General features: G+C 41.8%; 1 protein-coding gene across 3 annotated transcripts in view; it reads left to right on the top strand.

Annotated features, from left to right (window-relative positions):
• Positions 1-21,790, top strand: part of tbc1d22a (TBC1 domain family, member 22a) — a 108,560-nt gene that overhangs the window by 9,245 nt on the left and 77,525 nt on the right. For all 3 annotated transcript variants that reach the window (XM_054800082.1, XM_054800080.1, XM_054800081.1), the window contains exon 6: positions 15,666-15,736. In XM_054800082.1, coding sequence (XP_054656057.1) covers positions 15,666-15,736 — 71 coding nt within the window. The remainder of the gene's footprint in view (positions 1-15,665; positions 15,737-21,790) is intronic.

Here is a 21,790-nt window from a genome sequence, read left to right as displayed (position 1 = left end):
TGAGAATGTAAACAAAGGCGAGGAAGGCACGGCGGAATATGAGCTAAACTCAAGCTAACACCGCACACATGCCTCGTACCGAGCATTTTCTTCGCTAATGTGCGGCCTTTGGGGAATAAAATGCACGAGTCACGACTCCACGTCACCTACAGTTAAGAGGCTTTCGGACTGCAATGTCATGATTTTCACCAAAACGTGGCTAAAGAGCAACAACAACATTCAACGATTAGTCATCTATGGACAAAATCTAACGGATCAGATTTGTCAGTGAAAATCCTTAGTTGAAGACAGCCCCACTGCACTCCTTAACCAATCTCATTTAAAAGCCTGTCTCTTTGCCTTCATGTGTCCTTTGTGTCATCATGTCTTGAGTGTTTTTGTGCGGTGCCGTGAGAGTACTCGAGGGGAAAAAGAGGCGGATGAAGAGAATAAGACATAGCACTTAGCAACTAATGATTCACGTGCTTATGCTTAACATGCAAAGTGCTGAAAATAGTTCAATGTAGAAATTACACAGCTTAATTAGTGCAGGCGCCATTCTTTTTATAAGAATGGCATTAACCTCGACTTTCACACAGTGGAAGAGTCAAGGTTGTTACTGACTTAATATGTTCTATATGGGGTGTTGCGATACAACTTTTTGACTTCCAATCCGATACCAGTACAGCCTTGAACATCGGACAATACCGATATCGATACAATATCAGCACGAATCACAGACACTTTTATTACTTATTTTGTAGTGGAGAATGTTGGAAAAGGCTTAATGAAGTGATATTACACAAAGAACAGTAATCAGCAACAGTAGGTATTTTTACGTTTAAAATACATGTGGGCTATAGCTTTATCCACAATGTAGTGGCGGCTAGGCATAATATAGCAAAGTTCGAGTTTCTTAATTAAGCCTTTAAACCCGACTTTACTCACCACCGACGGGCTGGTCGTCTTTTCTTTATAGCTAATGACTTCTTGTCGTCTCGTGGGAGTTTGCTGTGTAATGATGCTTCAAACGCGCGATGAGTTTGGTATTAAATTTTCCCGGTTCTGTGCATGACAAGTGTCACACTGAGCTGCAACGTCTTTCTTGGACTGTCAATGAAAAAAACACACAGCTAACATCACTCCTACAACATGCTTCACACGTTAGTTAGCACACGCTGCCGTTGTGATCACGTGGGCTTTATTGGTCTGCTCCTGGATGGACGTGCTGTGCCGGAGAGATGCACCTTTGCATGCACATGTGAGCGCGCAATGTAGCCGAGTCCTCGATGGATTGTGATGACATTGTGCCTCGCAAGCTCCTAAAGGGATAGTTTGGATTTTTTGACATGAAGTTGTATGCACCCCCCCCATCAGCAGTGCACTACACCAACAGTGACTTACCGCTCCCCAATTGGTCCTGTGAGTCCAGTTCTAGTCGGAGATCCATGACGAGGAACACAGTTAATTGTGTAGTAGTTAAATGTTATTTTAATAAAACAACTTGACACGCATATTTGGCTAAAAAATATAGGGATATATATATCGTATATTGATATTCTACCTAAATATATCGGGATATGAGTTTTGATCCATACCTCCAAGCCCTACTCCATGGGTAGAGTAGCCACTCACAAGCTGTTTTACCATGAGGTATGCAAGCAACCTATTGTCATGCAGACCGGTTGTTTAGCAACGACCGCTCTATTGGGGACACACCCACCGGTAACATAAATAGGGAGACTCCACTCCTGAAAACGTCTGGCCTCGATTCGACCTTTTGCAGACTCAAAATTACAAGCAAACAGGCTGAAGCTCAGCCCAGTGGGGTCCAGCAGAGGGAGCAGAAGTATGGTACAAATGGACTACTGTGAATACGCCCTAAATTTTGTTAAGTCTAGTTTTGGTGGGTGTTGGGTAGGGTATATGAGAAGCAGAGTTGCAGTATATGGGCAGAGCTGATGATATAGGATGACACTTTCAGTGATCCCAGTTGTATTGCGTTATAGCCACTGTCCTTAAAAGGAGGTTATTGTCCCAGTACTCGCTAACAAACACACACCGAGAAACACACTAGCTGACACTGAAAGGGGGGTGGATGACGCCCCCTTGTGTAAAAGAGCAAATCAGCCAACTGTCCTTGAGCCAAAAGGAAGCATGCGGGGATGATCAATTGGGTCGGTTACTCTCTTGAATCCTGCAATTAATCGCAGAGGTAGCTTTTTCTTGTGTGGACATGGCTGCCAGTCTCTAGAGTTCCTAATTTGTTTTTTGTCCCAGTGTTGCCATTAACACACTCAAGGGTTTTGGTTGTACTCTTCATGCTTCAAGTCATTTGGTACATCTTTCCTTGGAAAACTGCTAGTATGACACAAATTCTATCAAATTGAGAAGCATGCCGGTAGTATTATCTGCTTATTCATGGCAACTTCTTTTTTGACACACCATCCCTTCCCTCACTCCTCTATTTCCATTGAGCCCGGTGACAGGCTGTGGCAGCAGTCTGCTTAGCATGTAAGGTCGTGCAAAGGGTGATGACCTGTGCATTTGCCGGAGTGCACTGATTGATGTCAGGTGGGTTCCGGCTAATTATTCCTGATGTCCTGAGGCGAGCCTGTCTGTCGTGTGATACGGGGGCTGCAGCGCTGCCCACAGTATGTGCACTGAAGCACTTTTTCAGCTGGGAAGCTGAGGGGGAACAACCAGAAGACCTTTTCTTACTGTAACTGAACAGCTATACATAATATAGGGCATTACTAGGACTTTAAGGAGCAAAAGCTGGCGTTATTGCTGGATGCTGTTGCTATGGCAATGTTCCTTCATCCCTCCGTCTTCATCTTTTATCAGTGTTTCATCAAGTTATCTCCTTGTTTGTCTTTTCACTGTCTTTGCTGTGGCCGTTAGGATGCAGCATTCAACTCCCACTCACAAGCATCCCAAATGACAAACGAAGAACACACCACCACAAAGAACAATTGAAGATTAAACAAAAAAAGAATGTGTTCACACACTTTCTTCTTCCCTTGCTCCTCAGTTGGGGGTGCTGCAGTGCTTTGTTGTGGTTTTATTGCCGCCACGATTAAAGCAAGCGTCACTGCAGTGACTTGCAGGTCACTACTTGCTGCTGTGCCCTATGATATAGTCGTACCATCAGCACTGTTCCCATGCCAAATAGTGATGTAAGTCACTTTAATGCAGTGCTGATGATGCTTTGCTTTGTCTATGCACTGCCCTTTTAGTAGCGTCTGGCACTGTAAATGCACAGAAGCCCGAATGCAGCGCTGCTCCATGCATCAATTTGATTACAAATGTTATGGTTTGAGAAAGAAAATGCAGTAGTGTCAATTCTGTTTTGACACATTTTGGATTTGTTGTTTGATGACTTGTGCTTATGTAAGTGGTTGCAATCCCGCACGCGAGTATCCGTGGCTGTAATTCGGTGTCTTTGTTTGTGCTCAGTGGGTGAATTGCATAATGTGATGAGGTTCTTTTCTATGACACCCTCGGTATAGTATGGAGTTTGTCACATTGTGCAAACAGGTTTCTGACTTGTGCAGCTCATGTTTGCACGGTGGTAGCTCATTATCCTCCGATTTCACTGAGCTTATTAATTTCTTGTTCTTTTCTTTCTTCAGCTGTTGCACACAGTGTAATTGCACTTGTAAAACTAACACAGCTGATGTAGAAAAATGGCTGAATTGCACCCAACGAGGGTGCAATTCAGTATGTATTGTTGCAGACGCTTCTGATAATATTTCAAGTAAAAAGATGGCTAGCACACACTTATGTATGCCCAGTGTCCTTTTCCCACCATCTGTGCCATCAATCAGGCCCGCTGAGCAGGTATAATCGTGGTGAGGGTAAGATTTTTTTTTTTTTTTTTTTTTTAACAAGAGTCCTCTTATTTTACGAGCCTTCTGCTCCCTGGTGGCATTGCTTTGTCCTTCTTTAGATGAGTTACATCGTCCAAGAATCTCCCAGCATTGAAGGTTTACAGGAGGGGATCTTAAATGTTTTATACACTGCATGATAAATATGTCACTTCTAATGGCATTGTTTTTTTGACCTCTCAAGATGGTGTCAAGTGACAATGACAGAAGGGGACAATGGATGACATTCCCCTACTTTTCTTCACACTGAATAATATTGCTATGGTATAACTGGCCTTCCTGCAAACTGTATCTTGCGTGGATTTATTGTTATTTTTGTCTGTAGAACCTAGGGTTGTTGCAAGGATTGATACTTCAATACCAAGTCGATATGAACTATCCAACTTCCCTCGGCGAGCTGTATCGACTCTAACTGACGTGGGCAGTGTGCGCGTATGATCGTTGAGGCAACTGAGCAGCTGTGTTGCCAAGTCCGCTTATTGTAAGCCACTTCGGGCTTGTTGATTGCAAATTCTAGAGTTCCCTGTTCTTTTGGACTTGTTTTCAGAGCACTAGTTGCTTGTTTCTCTTGTCAGTCGGCGCAGAAGAAGCCTGCTGTCTTTTATAAAAAAAAAAAAAGAAAAAAAAATTGCTTCGAACTTGGCGAAACACCTGAAAGACAGGCACCCTGACTTGTTTGAAGAATTCAAGGTGAGCGAGTTTAAGTTTAGTATCACTTGTGTCACGTTTGGGCTTGAGCGTCATCTTACTATGGTTGGCGCAGGCTTCTGATACTCGCTCACTGCCTTATTTGAACAGCGATGGTGAGCTAGTAATGTAACAATACCGGCATGATACGTGACATGGCTGCGTTCACACTGCAGGACAATTCTGAATTTTTTTTTTTTTTTTTTTTTTTTTTTTTTTAAATTCGACTGAGGCCTCATTTGTATGTATCCAGTATGTATCTGAGCTACTGCAGTCTTAACAGTGAGGTCGCACATTGTACAGTATATCCAACCTATACGTCATCGAATGGCATGTTTTGCCGTGCTCACCGAGACTTGGATGAAGGTGTACTCACCAATGTAGGCAGAAGTTATTCTTGTCATCTGAAAACAATTAAAAAAAAAAAAGTATCAATGAAGCGGCGCATCTCAATGTCCCTGCAGTGATCCCTTAGCCTGCGCAAAGTGTAAACGTGACTATTGGGGTTTTATTTCATGTCTGCAGGGCTCTGATAATGTTAAAACCCGTATTTAGAAAGTCATAAACAGGTTTTCTATGCTCTATGAAAATATTCCATTATTAATCTTAAATCCTACTTTGCTGAAATTCACTTATCTCGGTTGGGTTTGGAACCAAGTAACCACGATAAACAAGGGACGACTATTTGTATCGCTGCTGAAATTCTGGTATCGTGACAGCCCTAGTACATAATTTTTTCGTGTATAAATGAGTACTTTATATCTCTATGGGTTTACAACAGTCAAACTTGTCTATAGCGGCCACTAGAGGGAGTCTGCAAAAGTGGCCGCTATAGACAGGTGGCCTCTATAGACAGGTTGGCGTCCAGTTTGAATGTTGACCAATAGAGGAAAAAAAAAGAAAAAAAAGAGGGGTTGGGGAATTTTTTTTAATAATAATGTTGACCAGTAGAGGGCACTGCGGACTGCGGATAAAAGTTGTACAGCACTACTAGGCTTGTTATTATCATGGTTCATGGTTTTAATCCTGAACATGCATGAGCCAAACAGTAGCACATCACATAGTACAATTCACAATTTTGCATGTCCAAAAAGGAGTAGGAAGAAGCAAAGCTTATTTAATCCTACCCCTCATCAGTTTCACATCAGTTGCAATACATTTATTCACCTCTTGTTCTTCCAAGTGTACTTTGTAGGTCTACATGACAATGTAGTGCAATCATAGCCAAGGTTTTTACTTACTAAAAGGAAGCTAGAGGCTTAATAATAACTGACAGTATATATCCACGACCCACAGAACAAAGCTGTGCTAGTAATGTCTTACGCTTGTTTTTAATATTTTACTTTTTATACGGCAGTGTCATTACAGCTTTAGTTCATCAGGAAGTGACGGGAAGTGACGGTAGGCGTCCTGAGCAGGACAGCTAGGCTCAGTGCTAGCTGTGAGTTTTGAGAGAGTTGGGAAGTGTGTTTATGTTGGCGTGGATGTAAAGTCCTGCAGTGTTCTCCGCTGTTAATAAAGCCATTAAAGTGCATCGGCGACATGAGTCTCTCCTTCCCCACAACAAGCGGCATTACAGTATTGACCAGTGCACACCAGGAAATAAACGGTGTCATTTCTTACAGGCATTGCCGGGACAGCTACTGTATGTAGTGGGGCTTGTTTAACATTTGCCTTGTGGGCAAGCAGAGACGATGCTGAGAGATGTGTGTGTGTGTGTGTGTTCTGAGCTGCTGTCTGGTGGCCGCGTTCAATAAATAAAGTTGGCAGAAGCAACAGGAGAAGTTTCCTTCTTTGCTTCGGAGCTGAATAACACTGACAAGTTAACAGACTAGTAGCGAACGGAAAAGAAGACGGCTTTTTTGTGTCGAATACAGAAGATGAGGACTTTGATGGATTTGTGGATGAGGATTGATCAAAAATAACGTGAGTACATTCTAAAATACTTCAATTAAGTACAACCGAACTCAGTTTTGCTCCCGCTGGCATATGTTTTTTTTTTTTTTTTTATTATAGCGTCGCTGGGAGCACGTCCTGTTCCCAGCCTAATTTGCGGTAATGTTTTGGTGCAAATGCTCTTAAAGTTACATGTTTGACCAGGAAATAGCGAGCTCAAAAGAAGACGGCTTTTTTATGTGGAACAACTGATAGTTTGTGTGAATCTTGTGAATGATTGTGACTGAGCTAGGACTAAGTAATTAAAGTCTACACACGACGGCTTCATTGATTGAAAAACGAAACTTTTTCGTGCATGAAGCTTCTACTTGAGTTGGTAATTTGGCCGCTATATGCAGTCAGATATTGACCAAGGGAGCCAAAATGGGTGGCCGCTGGCTGCGTTAGACAGGTGACTGCTATACACAGGGTCTATAACATGTAAATTTGCTGGGGGGGGGGGGGGGGGGGGGGGGGATTTTTCAGTGGCTGCTATAGGCAGGTGGCCGTTCTATAAAGGTGGCCGCTAAGACAGGTTTGACTGTATCTCCCTTCTTGGGAAATTAATTCCCATAGTCCAAAGGACAATGGGCCTCATTCACGAAACGTTCTTACGCACAAATGTGTCCTTAAAGCCTTCTTACAAAGATTTTTGGCATTCACGAAACGTGTTCTTAAGTCACAGTTCTTAGATCTAAGAAAAAATTCTACGAACGCTCAGGAGGACTCTTACGCACAAGCAAAGCTTACACTTTCAATGCGCAATCGCCCTCATGATGGATTTTGCAACCTGATCCCAAAAAATGTAGTGCAAATAAAATATCCCAACAATTATTTATCATCAAAACAACTAAAATATACTCCATGGATAAATATATATTCAAATCCCAATTCATCAAAAAAAAAAAAAAAGTAGCTGGCTGGACGTGCGCTGCACAGAGAGAGAATGTATAGGGACCATGTAGATTTATTTGCTGAAAGCGACAAATATTTGATGTCCCGCTTCAGGCTTCCCTCTCTGTTCTTGCAGGTGTGCAGAATCATCAGAATAACATCGCAATGAAACGTGGTGTGCCTATTGCGCACGGAGCACCCCCAGATAACGACATGCGCCCCCAGCCACGTCTTGAGCCAGAGCACGGGGCTGCTGTATTAATTAGGCAGCGTCTAATCAAATGTAACCACAGAAAAAATAAATTGTCACACACAAACTATGTATTTTGACTTTATTTTTCCATCATGATTGTGTAAATATTTTGTAGAGTTTCTGAAATGGTTTGGTTTCTGATTGATGGCCCACCTCCCGTTTCCTCCAGATCCCTCCGGTGCAGTCTAATCTTTTTTTTTTAGTCTATTTTAAGTCAAAACACTTCTTTCTAACCTCTGCGGTGGTGCGTTTCTCCGTGGAAACAGCATTTATGTTTCCTGCAATGGTGCTCCATGCCGACTCTTTTTGGATGGCCTGATGACCGGTGGATACAGTTGAAAATAAGGTGGTCTTGTGTTCGGTCACTCCTTGTAAAAGCACCTCTATTTCAGTAGAATTGAAGTTTTTCTTTCGTTTGTTGTCCAGCTGCTTCTCAGTCTTGCCCTTGCGCGTTGCCATCTCCGCCTCCAGCTGCCTCTTGCGCACGGCACATTTTTTACCTTATATAGGAAATAATAGGCGGTGACCTATGCAAATTAGGCCTTACATGCACGGGCATCGCAGTTGGCATTCATCAACCTAAGAACACCGGTGCGAACGATTATCCCTACTTACGAACGTGTCGTGAATGTGGCGCAGTTTCCAACCCGTGCCTTCTTAAGTACAGTTCTTAAGAAGACTTTTAAGAAGATGTTTGTGAATGAGGCCCAGTGGGCTGTAATTGTGTGAGACATATCAAGTCAGTCTGACTTCTTATTATTTTATTGCGTAGTGAAGTGAAGAAAATAAAGTTTCAGACCATTGAAATCTTACTCCCTTGGTCTATTTTAGAGTTTTCCTGGCTTTTCCTTCCAGGAATCCCACTTTTTTTTTTTTTTTTTTTTTTTTTTGCAGGTACAGTATGCGCACCATTCACACAAGTATGCCAGAACCCCGCTTTGCCCCAGTGATCTCGCTTCGTCTGAATGATGCCTGAATAGTGCATGGCTCCGGCCTGCCAACCTCCTTTCTCTCTTGCTGCAGTCAACGCCATGCTCAGCCGGCGTTGACTGACAGCACTTCTTACCTTCTCGCTGACGCCTGGTCCTCTTCGTCTGCTCCTTGCTGGGCGCGTGTTGTTTGCACTCGTGACGGAATCGTGCGCACAGGCAGGTAGTGGACAGACCTGACAGGAAGGCATACTCACGGTGGTAAAATTATTAGGCAGCTGCTTATGAATTAGCTGAATGAGTTCCAAGACCAAATCTCAATTCAGGCCATTGCCTTTTGGAAGATCCCTTGGACCTCGATGTAAATATTTCAAATTTACTGGGCAAGAGAAGTGACTCGCACACATTCTTCTCTCTCACTAGTACAGTTGAGTTGGCTGTTATCCAGGCTCACAACCTCGTTTGCGTCACTGGAGATGCTGTCAACAAAATGCCTTTGCATCTTTTGCACTTCCCACTTCTTTCCTGAAGCTGTAATCATTGTGGCTTTTAAGACACTTGGGTGTTTTAAAGAAACACAAACCTTTGACTGATGCCACACATCATCATCGCACAATTGCTGTTGTGGGTGTTCAACAGAAGGTACGTGTTGTCCTAATCACCCCCTGTGATCGCCGGCAAGCCAAGACAAAGTGCACCCCTGTACATTCATGCATAATGGAGACTAGTAACATGTATTAGCCCTTGAGTCATGCATTACTAATGTTACAGGTGGTTTTTATGTGAGTGAGAAATCTGTAGACCAATCCTCTAGGGTATGTTCCTGCCAGCGTGATGTACTGATTGCACTAATTCCAATACATGTACACCGTAATGTGATGTTTTATTGGTCCCACCAGAGAGATCCTGCTTTGATGTCTTCCCCCACTTGTTAATGTATACTTTGAAATGATTGTCTGCGGGGTAAATTGTCTGTAAAGAATGTTTTTGCCTTACTGCATTTATTTCTATAGAGACCGCTTAAAGAGACGCCTTCAAAATTGCAATTAGTGGATTTTTTTTTTTTTTGCGTCCCGACACAAATTAGGATATGCAGAAAGGGAAGGGGTGGCGGGTGGACTGACAAATTTGCTGGCTACATTGCATTGTTAACTTTGCTCATCAAAGCAGACAAGGACAGCTTGTCCCCTCGCCGCCTCTAGGGCAGTTGCAGAAACTTTTCACCCACAACAACAGATTAATTTTCTAAAATGGCATGAAATGTCTTTAATTTATTCCAGCGGTAGCGAGGGTATGGCTGTCTCATTCATAATGCACAAGTGATGCCCTCAGAGAGTCGGAGATATGAGCTAGCCTTGCGCTAATAAAACGACATCTGCAATTTAGCCTGTATGTCAACTGTGCTCACGCTGCTCTCGCCATCTCTGCCTACTGGGAAATGGAATTTTTACTCTTCTCAAATAATTTCCATCGAGCTGGAGACCAGATAATTGCAAGTTTGTGTGTGGGTTTGCATATACAGTAATCCCTCATTTATCGCTGTTAATTGGTCGTGATGAGTGAATTTCCGCTAAGTAGGATTCCTTGTTTATAAATGGAATGTGTTCATAGTTACAGCAAAGAAAACTTTTTTACGACATTCTAAATATGGTTTTAATATTATTAGAGCCCTCTAGGCATATAGTAACACCCCTATAGTCCCCTTTACACTGGTATTACCCCATATACCAATATACCATAATAAGCGAAAAAAAGACTTGTTCATGTGTTTTGAGTAAATGTGTTCTTGTGGTAGCGGAGCTGAGTGGGTGGTGGACAGAAAGTGATGTCTGGGGTTCAGAGTTGAGTTTCAGCTTGGTGTGGTTTATGGCTGCAACAGCGGCCGTGTTAGGGATTATTGTGTCTGTTGTGAGGTAATTCAAACAGGTCGTCCAGAAACCCGGAAGGTTGGCGGTTTGATCCTCGCTCCCTCCACCCAGTCACTGTTTTTGTGCGCTTAGGCAAGACATTCACCCTCCTTGCCTCCAGTGCTCCCCAGAGTGGTGTTTGAATGTGAATGAATGTTTGGTGGTGGTCGGAGAGGCCGTAAGCGTGATTTGGTAGCCACGTTTTGGGTACTTTCAAAAAAGGTGCTATATAAAATCAATCCATTATTATTATTATTATTATTATTATTATTATTATTATTATTATTATTATGACAGTAACATTACTGACACCTAGTGACCAGTGTACAATAATACGTATCAGGACAACTTGGAGTGTCTTCTGAATGCCTTATACCTGTATTTGTATTTTAGTTCATTCAGCCATTTTTATGCTTGAAAATGCTTCTTCATTTAGTCAAAAAATAGGTGGAATGTGCTTAAATATGCATATTTTTGGACTAATAGGCCATATTCCAGAGTGATGCTGCAAAATTTGCATCGCAAAGTGGCAAGGGATTACTGTAATATCACCACTGAGCAAATGGTTTGCATATTATCTAATGCAAATTTTGAGCTGATTCTTTTTAATGCCGCTTGACAAATTCACAGAGTGTGTTGGAAGTTTTCCCATTAATGAACTGCAGCTCCCCCACTGGCGGCGGCACTCATGGCGCTACTACCACCATGATTGTCTGTAGGCAAGAGACGATATTTTTGCTTCTCACTTGTGTTGCCAGCTTTTTCCCTCCGAACTTCTATTACGTTGCCTTCCATTGTTCCTCGCAAAGCTCCATTCTTTTCCTGTGTGTGTATGCTAGCGGCCCCCCTCCTCCCACAGAGACATAGCGACTGTATGGCAGACAAGAGGTCTCACTTTGTTCACGTTGTTCTATGGAACGTCGTTGCTCTATGAAGCGTGTGGGTGCTGAACCAGTGCACAGAGTGAACTCTCTTCTTGCCTTTTTTTTTGAAGGAGAGAGACGAGGAAAACAGACATGCATGCACGTGGCCGGCGAAATTATAGAGTTCATTTATCATATGATTATTTATCGCGAGACAGTTTTTCGGAACCAGAAATCTTGTCACGTTTTAATCTTGCGACACCCCTACTGACTCCTCTAAAGTATACCCAAGTTTAATTTTTAAGTTAGTGTTTTTTTTTTTATTTTTTTTTTTAATTTTTAGTGTTTCTCTCGTGCTTGCAGAAATTTGAGGGGTCTGACTTGTGTGAGATACTGTACTCTCTCTATGTGGTATCACTGGAGCATCAGGATGTAGCCAGCTAGTGCCTCATGTCCCCCCGACCCACTCTAAACCCCCTACAGCGAGATTAATGCCAGGTGTGAGAAATATAACATAGTTTAATTAAGCCGGAGTCCACAAGATTCATGGACTCATTTCGTTGTCTGACAGTGCAAATGAAGGTTCAAAGGGTGCACGCCAAGAGAAGGGGACACCCTTGACTAGCTTTTAAAAGAATAATGAATGCAGAGCTGCGTGCGCGATAACGATTTCACCCTTAATGACTTGGGCTTCGGTGAAAATGGTACATAACTTCCCCGTGGCTTCCGCATAAAGGCACATGTCACTGGAGGTGGACTAATGGTGCATTCAGGCACACTTGTGAAAGAGGGATGGAAAATGATGTACATTTTCACCAACCTGTGAGTGATTCTGCAGAAAAGAGAGTTTGGTGGTGATTTCAAAAGGCAGACATATTTAATACCACTGTGTTCATTCAGCAGCAAACACACCTCAGGAGCCTTGAGGAGAAAACAAGCTTTTCCCTTCATCTTGACGACTGAACACACACTGTAGGTTTGTGATGTGCTACTCATCCATGCATGTTACCTTCTTAAAGGTAAAGCAAACATAAACATAAAGCAAAAAAAAATCCACAGCATTTCATTTCATTCATGTCTGAATATCTGTTTTGTGTTACCACTTACACAGGTAGTTGTAATCATCCCTGACTATAAGGTTCTTACAAATCCCTTCCCTGCACTAGATCACTATTGAATTTCTACATAATTAAAGCCGCACGGGGCAAGGTAAGTGAGAAACTTTAAGTGGGAACTGTGCAGGAATTATTGTGAATAAATGGCCGCTTCTATCAGGCGAACAAGCTCTAATGCGTTTCACTCAATTTAGCCAATGGACCTAGCCCATTGCTGTTTAGCTGATTTCTATTTCCGATGCCGCTATCTGTCTCTGACTTCATTGCATTTTCCTTGAAGAACAGGCCAGGCACAGTCATTTGGCAGCACTAATCAATACCATTCACTCTGGGTGAAGGCCTTATCAATTTCTAGCCACTGCCTTGAATACAAGTCTTGGAAGAATTTGTCTTATCTATTAGGTACATTTGTACCTTTTTGCAGCAGAAAAGTATATTAATGTAGTGCCACTTTTGCGTTTACTTAAAAGTCCCCCATGCACATTTTAATGATGTTGTAACAGTAATATGTGTCCGTATATAAGTCCAGAGCTCTGGCAACTCATCAGTTGTGAATGAAAAAGTGAACAAGTTTGTAAATACACTTGATAAAGGACTTGATAGAAATGTCCTTTGTGCCAATACATGAGGCGTGGATGTTGAGTGACGTGGGAAATTTCTCAGCCATGGGAAGGATGTACATTTTGGGACACATCATCAGTAGTCTACCTTTTGAAACACCTTTCAACAGTAGACACCCTCATCAAAGGCGGCCAACTACAGGGTGATCAAACCTGACCCTGTGTCCCATGCCCAATCATGAGTAAAGTAGTGCCTGGAAGGTGGGGAAAGATGTGGGGGGAGGGCAATGAGCTAGGCAGTAAGGTCCCGACCTGGGACCAAAAAACTGCCCCGCCCACAGGGTCTTTGCTCATCCTCCCCCTTCGCCTCCACGCCCCATCCTTGGGTAAGGGCAGGGGAGGAAGGTTTAGGGTTGTCAGGTGGGTACCCTCCTTCATTGGTGTTTCGATGACAGGCCCATTGATAGGCCCATGATACCTCCAGAGAGCTCATCGACCCTCTGCTTTGAGCGCAGCAAGGGTCCTTACGCTTGATCCATAGCCACTGGCTGCTTCTTTCGGCTGCTTCAGAGACTGATCTTATTGTCTGTCGCAGAGCCTGGCCATGAATGTCGAGGTCTTTCATAAGCCTGATGGTAGAGGAAACCACAAAACCTCTTCAGCCTACTTCAGCTGGATAGACCTTGGCCTTCCATCCTCGTTGTTGTAATGACATCTAATAGAGCATAGACCCTCTGCCAAGCCCGTAGCCTCGTAAAGGTGCTCGATTATGCAAAATTGACTTTTTAATTATGTTCTAACAGTACTTATTTTAGTTAGATTTGATTCAAAAGTCTTGTCATTTCACATGCACAAGCACAAGATAACAAAATGTAGTATATAATATGCCTGTTTGTAAAAAAACATGCTTCACTACATTCTCAAAAGAAAGCTGGAGCTCTGCCAACTATCGGCCGTTAGCTGCAGATGTGTGTTACCGTATTTTGTTGGCCTCGATAAACTGACATGTGCATGCATGTTTTTTTCCCCTCTCTCTCTCCTCTCTTTACCGCACAGACTGGATGACAAGAGGGTTGACTCTGCACATTGGTGAAGTTAGTTTCATGTTGGACGTTGGATATTTGTCTCCGTCGCTGTTAATTTCACTTTGGCAGTTATATATTCGGCTCTGTAGCAACAGCGGTAGTTCCCCCTCACTGTGCCCGGACTACTCTCTCATGGTGCGGTGAGCTCGCAGGGCAAGTGTGTGGAAATTTCCCCAGCGGACCGCTCATTCACGGCGGCATGTCCTCACAAACACCAACCAGCCCTCTCCTCAACTAAACATGTTGAGGCGGCAACCGGAAACATCGACGAAGTCGGCGAAAAAACGTTGATATTCTTTCTAGCCACCGAACGTGAGCATGAGCTCACGTACAGCAATAGCGAGTATAAGCTAGTTGGGTTGGCTTGGTTTAGCGGAGCATACCAATGCGCCTGTGTGTGTGTGTGTGCCAGTCAGACTGTGAGTTGTGCTTTAGTGCTTGTTAATGTAACCCAGCGTTTTTACGTTGGCGGCTGACTTTGTGCAAGTTGTGTGTGAAATAGGGACAACAGCCACTGCTTCAAGAGGCACTCGATAGCTATCTCACTTCGCTAGAGTCAAAACACATTTTCATCACACTTCCGGCCTTCAAAATAAGAGCGGCACACATCGTAATAGTGGTAATAAAATAAGGGTGTCATAAAAATAGCTTACATTAATAAAGCTGTTACAATTTTATTTAAAATGGTAAATACTCTTGAGAAACTAAGATTTATTGCTTTTGATATGATGTACTCACATTATTATGCCATACAATTCATGAAAAAATGGTCTCCAAAAATGTTGTCAATAATATCGATTATCGACAATAATTTGTAGGACAATTATCGTCCAGCAAAATTTGTTATCGTGATAGGCCTATAAGGCATCATTTTAAAAGCAACAATGGTTGTAAACCGGCACAAAAAAAGCAGCAACGGGTGTTTTACAAGATCATTAAAATCCTCCAACTGCAACATTGACAGAGAGCCTGTAAATGATTTACTGCTTCTTGACCATGCAGATAACGAAAATGTACGGAAAATACTTGCTGTTAACTCGCAGGCAAAATTGACTCACCCGTTGTCCGAATAACAATAGATCCAGGTAGCGAGATACCAGTCCCGGTGTGTGCACTCCTTATATAGACACTACAAGCCATCACTTATTGCTGTCAGGGTGCGTGTCACAGAGATAGCGCTATAGACTTGATGTAATGTGTAGTAGCGAGCATTAAGCCATTTTCAGGCTCTTCATTGGCTTAAGAAGAGCAGTCTTTTTAAAACCACTATAAAGGTTAAATTTGCAAGTCTTCGTTTGATTTATTTTATGTGATGGCCCTCCATCTCGCCTACCTTGTCTGAAGGAAGAATATAATTATTTATGCCTTTCCAGGGTCATCTTCACTAAAAGAACATGGCCGGTTGGTTATTTGACTGTTCAAGAGTTATTTAATGATCCAGCAATGATTCTTAAGGGTGTATAAAAAAATGGTTTTAATTGTGGATATCACAAAGACCACTTCTTTATCGGCACATTTATTTAAAAAAAAAAAAAAAGGCTCAAATTTTTTTTCCTTTTTTTTTGCAGAAGAACTTCGAAAACTCAGCTGGTCTGGAATCCCGAGACAAGTTCGACCAATCACATGGAAGCTCCTCTCTGTAAGTTTCACACGTTTACTTTCCGAGTATGTATTCATGATTTGAGTACTGTTCTGTAGGGATTACAGATTGATAGTCAAACAAAGAAACAAAGAAAACAAGCACTCTTTCAAATACATTTTCTTCATAATAAAATACAAGTTTAACATGTTGGAAAGTAGTATATAGTATGTATACAGTATACTTAAATATATACAGTTTATTAAATACCAATTAAAATGTTAAAATAAATACATAGATTAACTCGACACGAGAGGCGAAAAAAGGAGGTGATGACGCAACTCTCCAGTAATGGATTTCACTTCAGAGCAATTTTAAGCCATAAAAACGGCCACAAGGTGGCAGACGTGCATTTGATAAGAGCTCGGCAGAGATCATGTGGATGGAAAAAAACACACAAGATAGGAAGCAGGAAGTGGGAGTGCGTGGAGTAGTGTAGCGTGCAGGTTTCGCATTGTAGGGAAATTTTAACACATGCACACACATGCTCGCATGCACAATTGTAAATAGCTCATGGTGTTATGTTTGTAAATACATTACATATTTTGATGTAAAACAAAATGGCGGTATAGTTGTTTAGATATTTGAGCTGTCACAAAAGCAAAAAATATTTGTATCAAAGTGAAAGTTATGCTTGAAATGTATCTTTTCACAAAAAACTGGTGGCTGGCTTTCTAGTCAGGAACTGATATTTTCCTGAAACTTACCTATGTTCTACTGGTGATTGCTAAAGAACGGTAAAAGGTAGAAAGAAACTTTTTTTTTTCTGATGAAAGACTGGAGTCTAATCTTTCTTTTGGTAGGTATCATGTTGATATAATGAGATAGAATGAGAGATTTTACATGATTACATGAAACACATGATTTCCGTAACTTTTTAACGTTTAGTTTATTGTCATGTTGGTGCCAAAAGCAGGTATACAAGACAAGTTGTATATCACATTTTCCTTGAAATTACCAAGTTGTTCATCTGTATGACTACTGTATGACTACTCCTACTTATACTAATTCACAACAAGTGCACACGACGATGAACTTGTACAGCTAATAATAAACACGTAACATATGATCGCCACTAATCACAAACACACACTGTTGCTGTCGTCCTCTTTGTCCTGACACCCCCCCTTTTGATTTATGAAGACTGGTAAGAGTTTGTGTGTTTTGAATAGGGAAAATTAATTGCGAGGAACCAATAATTTATTCATGAAACACTCAGTGTGTTTACTCATTAAGCCATTGTTGTGGTGTACAGCGCAGAGTCTGCAGAGAGACGACGAGCTTTTTGAGCACCGTGACTCTCCCATTAATTACCACACAATAGCTAATGTGCCGCAGAAAAGATGTCATTAAAGGTATTAGTGTGTGCAGTGGTGGTGTTGGTGGTGCAGTGCTACCCCACTGGGGGCTTTAATGGTTTACAACTGCCTTATTTGGTGCTGTATTAAATTGTTGCAGTATAACACCATAGGACACTGCAATAGATACCGGCCTGTTAATTGTGTTTCTTTTGTATCTTTGCTTTGTGTGCACATATATGGACATATGAGTGCTGTATATGCATTTAAAGATTGCATTAGTACATCTGCCCTGTGGTCTATGTGGAGAAGTGCTTCCCCGTGGAGAAATGAATGTTACAAAAGCGAGAAGTGGCCTAGGACAAACAAGCAACGCAGCATGCAGCAGAATTATGAGTGACCTTTCTTCCACAAGCTCTTCCCCTTTTTGTTCCAAAGCTTTATCTTTTAGTCGCTAGTTCTAGGGAGTGCATTTACTGTATATTTGTTCTCGCGGAGCCTTCTTGTTTAGCCGATTTAAGACGACAGTGAGGCTACCAAATGATGTTAACATGGAAGTGCTCATCTTTAATGAGCCACGATCTATTCGCAGCACAGTCAATTAATATTGTCTTTTATGTTTTTGTCTTCGTTTGCTTGCTTGTTAGTGTAATAACTCAAAAATCATTGCACAGGTTTGCACAAGACTTTAAGGCAAGGTGGGGGCACGGGCGAAGAAAAAACTCATTAAATAACAGGGTAGATCTTTTCTGTTGTTGACGGTACAGAAAGTGCTTTTTCACTTCATTTGTCAGTGAAAGGTGAGTGTCAATGAAATGTTGTAATAGGGTCCTATATTATTTTTCAGCAATTTTTAATAAGTCTCAGAGATCCCACTCTAGTGTATCGAGAGAGTGTTTCTCAAAATCTAACCTTGATGCTGGAATTTAGACTATTGTAAAAGTTCTTTTAGTAAGCTCTACTGGGAATACACAGTTTTGTGTGTCTACAGCTTTAAAGGGATAGTTCGGATTTGTTTTACATGAAGTTGTATGACATCCCCATCTGCAGTGGACTACAGCAACAGTGCCTTTTACCACCCATCTGGACCCGCGAGTCCAGTTCTGGTCGGATTTCCGTGACGAGGAACGTAGTTCTGCTTGGTCGCTGGGTCACTTAAGTAAGAAGTTTGGCTTCTCAAAACAATATGCGTTCAAAAAAGTAATAAATTTGCATCATAAAAATGCCTCCTTAAAAAAAATCTGACCTCACAAATCGCTCGCCGTTTGTCTCCCGCCGTGTCCCTGCACTGTCACCTCTCCATTCGTGTGCATGTGACGCATCTTCATCTACGACGGAGCGCTGTGGCCAATTTGTTCATGTGTGTTCCACAGCGGAAGAAGATGAGAGCGTCTTCATCACATACACACGAATGGTGAGGCGACAGTGCACGGGGACACGGCGGGAGACAAATATTACAAAGGTGAAAGTGAAGTGAGAGAAAAAGGGGAAAAATACAGTATAGTAGCCTATCTGTGCAGCGTGGGATAAAGTTAGCACACACACACAATGGTGCGTTCAAGGACCGTCGAACAAAGTGGAATGGGTCGCCGCTCGCAAAAAAAACCAAAAAACATTGGGATTTCTAACTTATTTTTTTAATATAATAATGGCCCATATTTCCAAACGTTATGTGCATTTCAATAAAATTTGAAAAAGTTTTTATTTATTTATTTATTTATTTATTTATTTATTTATTTATTTATTTATTGAAATCATTGCACCTGAAAGTTTGCCACAGCCCGGACCGGTACCGGGCCATGGCTTAGTGGTCGGGGACCCTGCTCTACTGTATTTCACTTGTTTGCCTCTCCCAACAACAGACTGAATTGTGAGATAATGTTGATAAGTTCACAGAGCTTATATTTGCTATGCAAACCCGATCTCGATCAGAAGTTTCTGGCCCACCTGGTGAGGATTTCAATAGATTTCTGCATCTTTGAGTGTGAATTATCTCAGGGTTACAACCAAAGCTTGGATTAAAGTGTCGAGCCGGAGTAAAAAAAAAAAAAAAAAAAAAAATCACTCCTATCATCTGAAATGTCACAACACTTGACTGCCTCTTTCTGTCCTGTCTGTGCTACCATCGCTTGGAGAAATAGATAGGAGGGATCAGGCTGGAAATCTATTCTCAATCTGCGCACACACACTCGGGCTCACAGCCCTTGCTGTATCCCATAAACTTGGCAGACACACCTAATAAAACTTCACTCCACTGATGTCCCTTGTGCCCTTCCCCTGCTCACCAGCATGCACCATCTTATTTAGATTATCCTCCCCTGCACCCCCTCCTCCACAAGACACTTTCTGTTTTTTTTTTGTTTTTTTTTACCTGACAAAGATGAGAAACAAATCCCTCCCCCCTTGCATTCAGTGCGGAGTAATCCCACCCCAATGGCCTGCATTTACCGCCACATCACAGCAAGGGTACACAGCCACTCTTATTATTCAGCACGGAAATGAAAAGGTATTCAACAGGAAATATTGCAGAGTGTATTGTTGCTCCACATCATGTCACTATGCAAGCAAGGAGCAAACCCCAACAGGTTGGCCCCCGGGCCGCACATATGCATCTAGTTGAACTTCCCATTATTTCCGAAATAACGCCATCTCATTTCATTTGTTTAAAGAGCACTTGGCGTCCGAGCCTGGAGTAAAAGGGAAATAGATTTAATGACTTTTCTGCTTTGTGAAAGAATGTCAGCCCGTGGCAATATGTACATTTGCTAATGGAGTGTGGCTGCAAAATGAGAAGCATTGGGGGAGACGAAAAACTAACTGGCTGTGGAGATACTGATAAGTCTAGGGGTTTATGTGATATGTATCATAAAGCAGCAGTACTGATTTGAGAGATTATGCTAAACTACTAGTGTACGGCAGTTTGTTTAGAGTGAGGGGAAGACTGTGGTTTTATTATTGAAGGCAGACAACCCTCTTTGAATAAATCTAATAATTCACATTTGTCTATTTATTTATTATTTTTACCTTTTGCTTTGTCACTACATATTTCAATGTACGAACTGTACTTTAGATTGTTAGCCACTGGGAGAAAGATTTGTCATTGTAGTCAAGACACACAACAAAATTACCGCAACTGCTTTGTAAGGTTTGTTTGTAAGAGTGCAGTCATCCCTCTCCACATTGCACTTCCAATTTCCCGGCTTCACTGTTATCACGGTTTTTCAAAAATATGACCTATTAGTCATGTAATATGCACATTGAAGCAAATAGGACCTATTTTTTGCCTAAATTAAGCATTTACAAACATAAAAATGGCTAAATAAAGTAAAATACATTTATAAGGTATTCAGAAGAGGCATTCAAAAACGTTGTGAATGTTTGTTTAAAGAGCACAGCTTGTACACAAGCTAATTCCAAGTGCTTTATAGAAAACAAGGGTAAAATCACCTCCTAAATCATTACATAAAATTCCATAAATCATTCCATAAAACAAAAAAATATTGAAAATGAAGAGTGCAGATAAAACACTTTCAGTTGTGAAATGCACAGTTGAACAGAAGTGTTTGCAGCCTGGATTTGAAGCTTGCCAGAGTTGAGGATTGTCGCACGTCTTCTGGAAGACTGTTCCAGATTTTCGCAGCATAAAACTGAAACGCAACCTCACCATGTGTAGTCTTAACTCTGGGCACGCACAGGAGACCCCTCCCTGAGCTTCTCAGAGCCTGAGATGATTCATGTGGCTCTGACATGTCAGAGATGTACTTTGGTGCAAGACCATGAAGAGACTTGTACACAAGCAGATCTGTTTTAAAGTCTATTCTCTGAGCGACAGGAAGCCAGTGCAGAGACCTGAGTACTGGACTAATATGGTCATATATCCTGCTTCTAGTCAGGACTCGAGCAGCAGCATTCTGGCTGTACTGCAGCTGTTTTACTGCTTGTTTAGTGAGCCCGGTGAGAAGGCCGTTACAGTAGTCTAGCCTGCTGGAGACAAAGGCATGGATTAGTCTTTCTAAATGTGGCTTAGACGTTATTCCCTTGAGTGTGGCCATGTTTTTTAGGTAGTAAAAAGCTGATGTTATTAATTTAATTTAATTTGGCTGTTAAAGTTCAGATCTGAGTCCATTATTACCCATTATTATTGATATGTAGTATTCTACACTGGTCACAAGGTGTCCGTAATGTTACTGTAATGTTCAGTGAGACACAGATGCCAGACTTCAGCCATCTTTTATTGCAGGTTTGAATGATCTTACAACAGGCACAATAATCCCTTTAACTTTAACAGTCAACTCTGGGCTCCCGCCGTCACTTCCTGTCTGCCCGCCTCTCAGCTCCCCTAGGGAACACATTTATAGCAACACACACGGGCACAAGTCTTATTTATGTCTTAAATGGCTTATTTGCGCTTAACTACTATATTGGGTAATACAAGTGTAAAGAGGTGTTCATGTCTTGAGGGCTCTAAAAATGTTAAAAAACGTCTTTAGAAGTGTGTAAACTGTTTTTCTATGCTCTTAAGTACACAAATACAGTATGTGATTTATAAATACGGGATCCTACTTGGTGGCCAATTCGCCTCAGCAATTCTTCTTCCCTCTTGGTCTGGCTCCATCTAGCAGGCAAATGCCACTGCCCCCTATAGTCCAACCCCTGAATCACAGCTCAGATCCATACACAATACTCGCATCACTACAATATCATTTGAAAACAGAAGAATCCAAATAAAAATATGCACAAAAGGAGGAAAACAACG

This window comes from Dunckerocampus dactyliophorus, chromosome 15 (genome assembly GCF_027744805.1).
Source record: "Dunckerocampus dactyliophorus isolate RoL2022-P2 chromosome 15, RoL_Ddac_1.1, whole genome shotgun sequence".
NCBI lineage: Eukaryota > Metazoa > Chordata > Actinopteri > Syngnathiformes > Syngnathidae > Dunckerocampus > Dunckerocampus dactyliophorus.
This window is presented reverse-complemented; position numbering and strand designations above follow the sequence as displayed.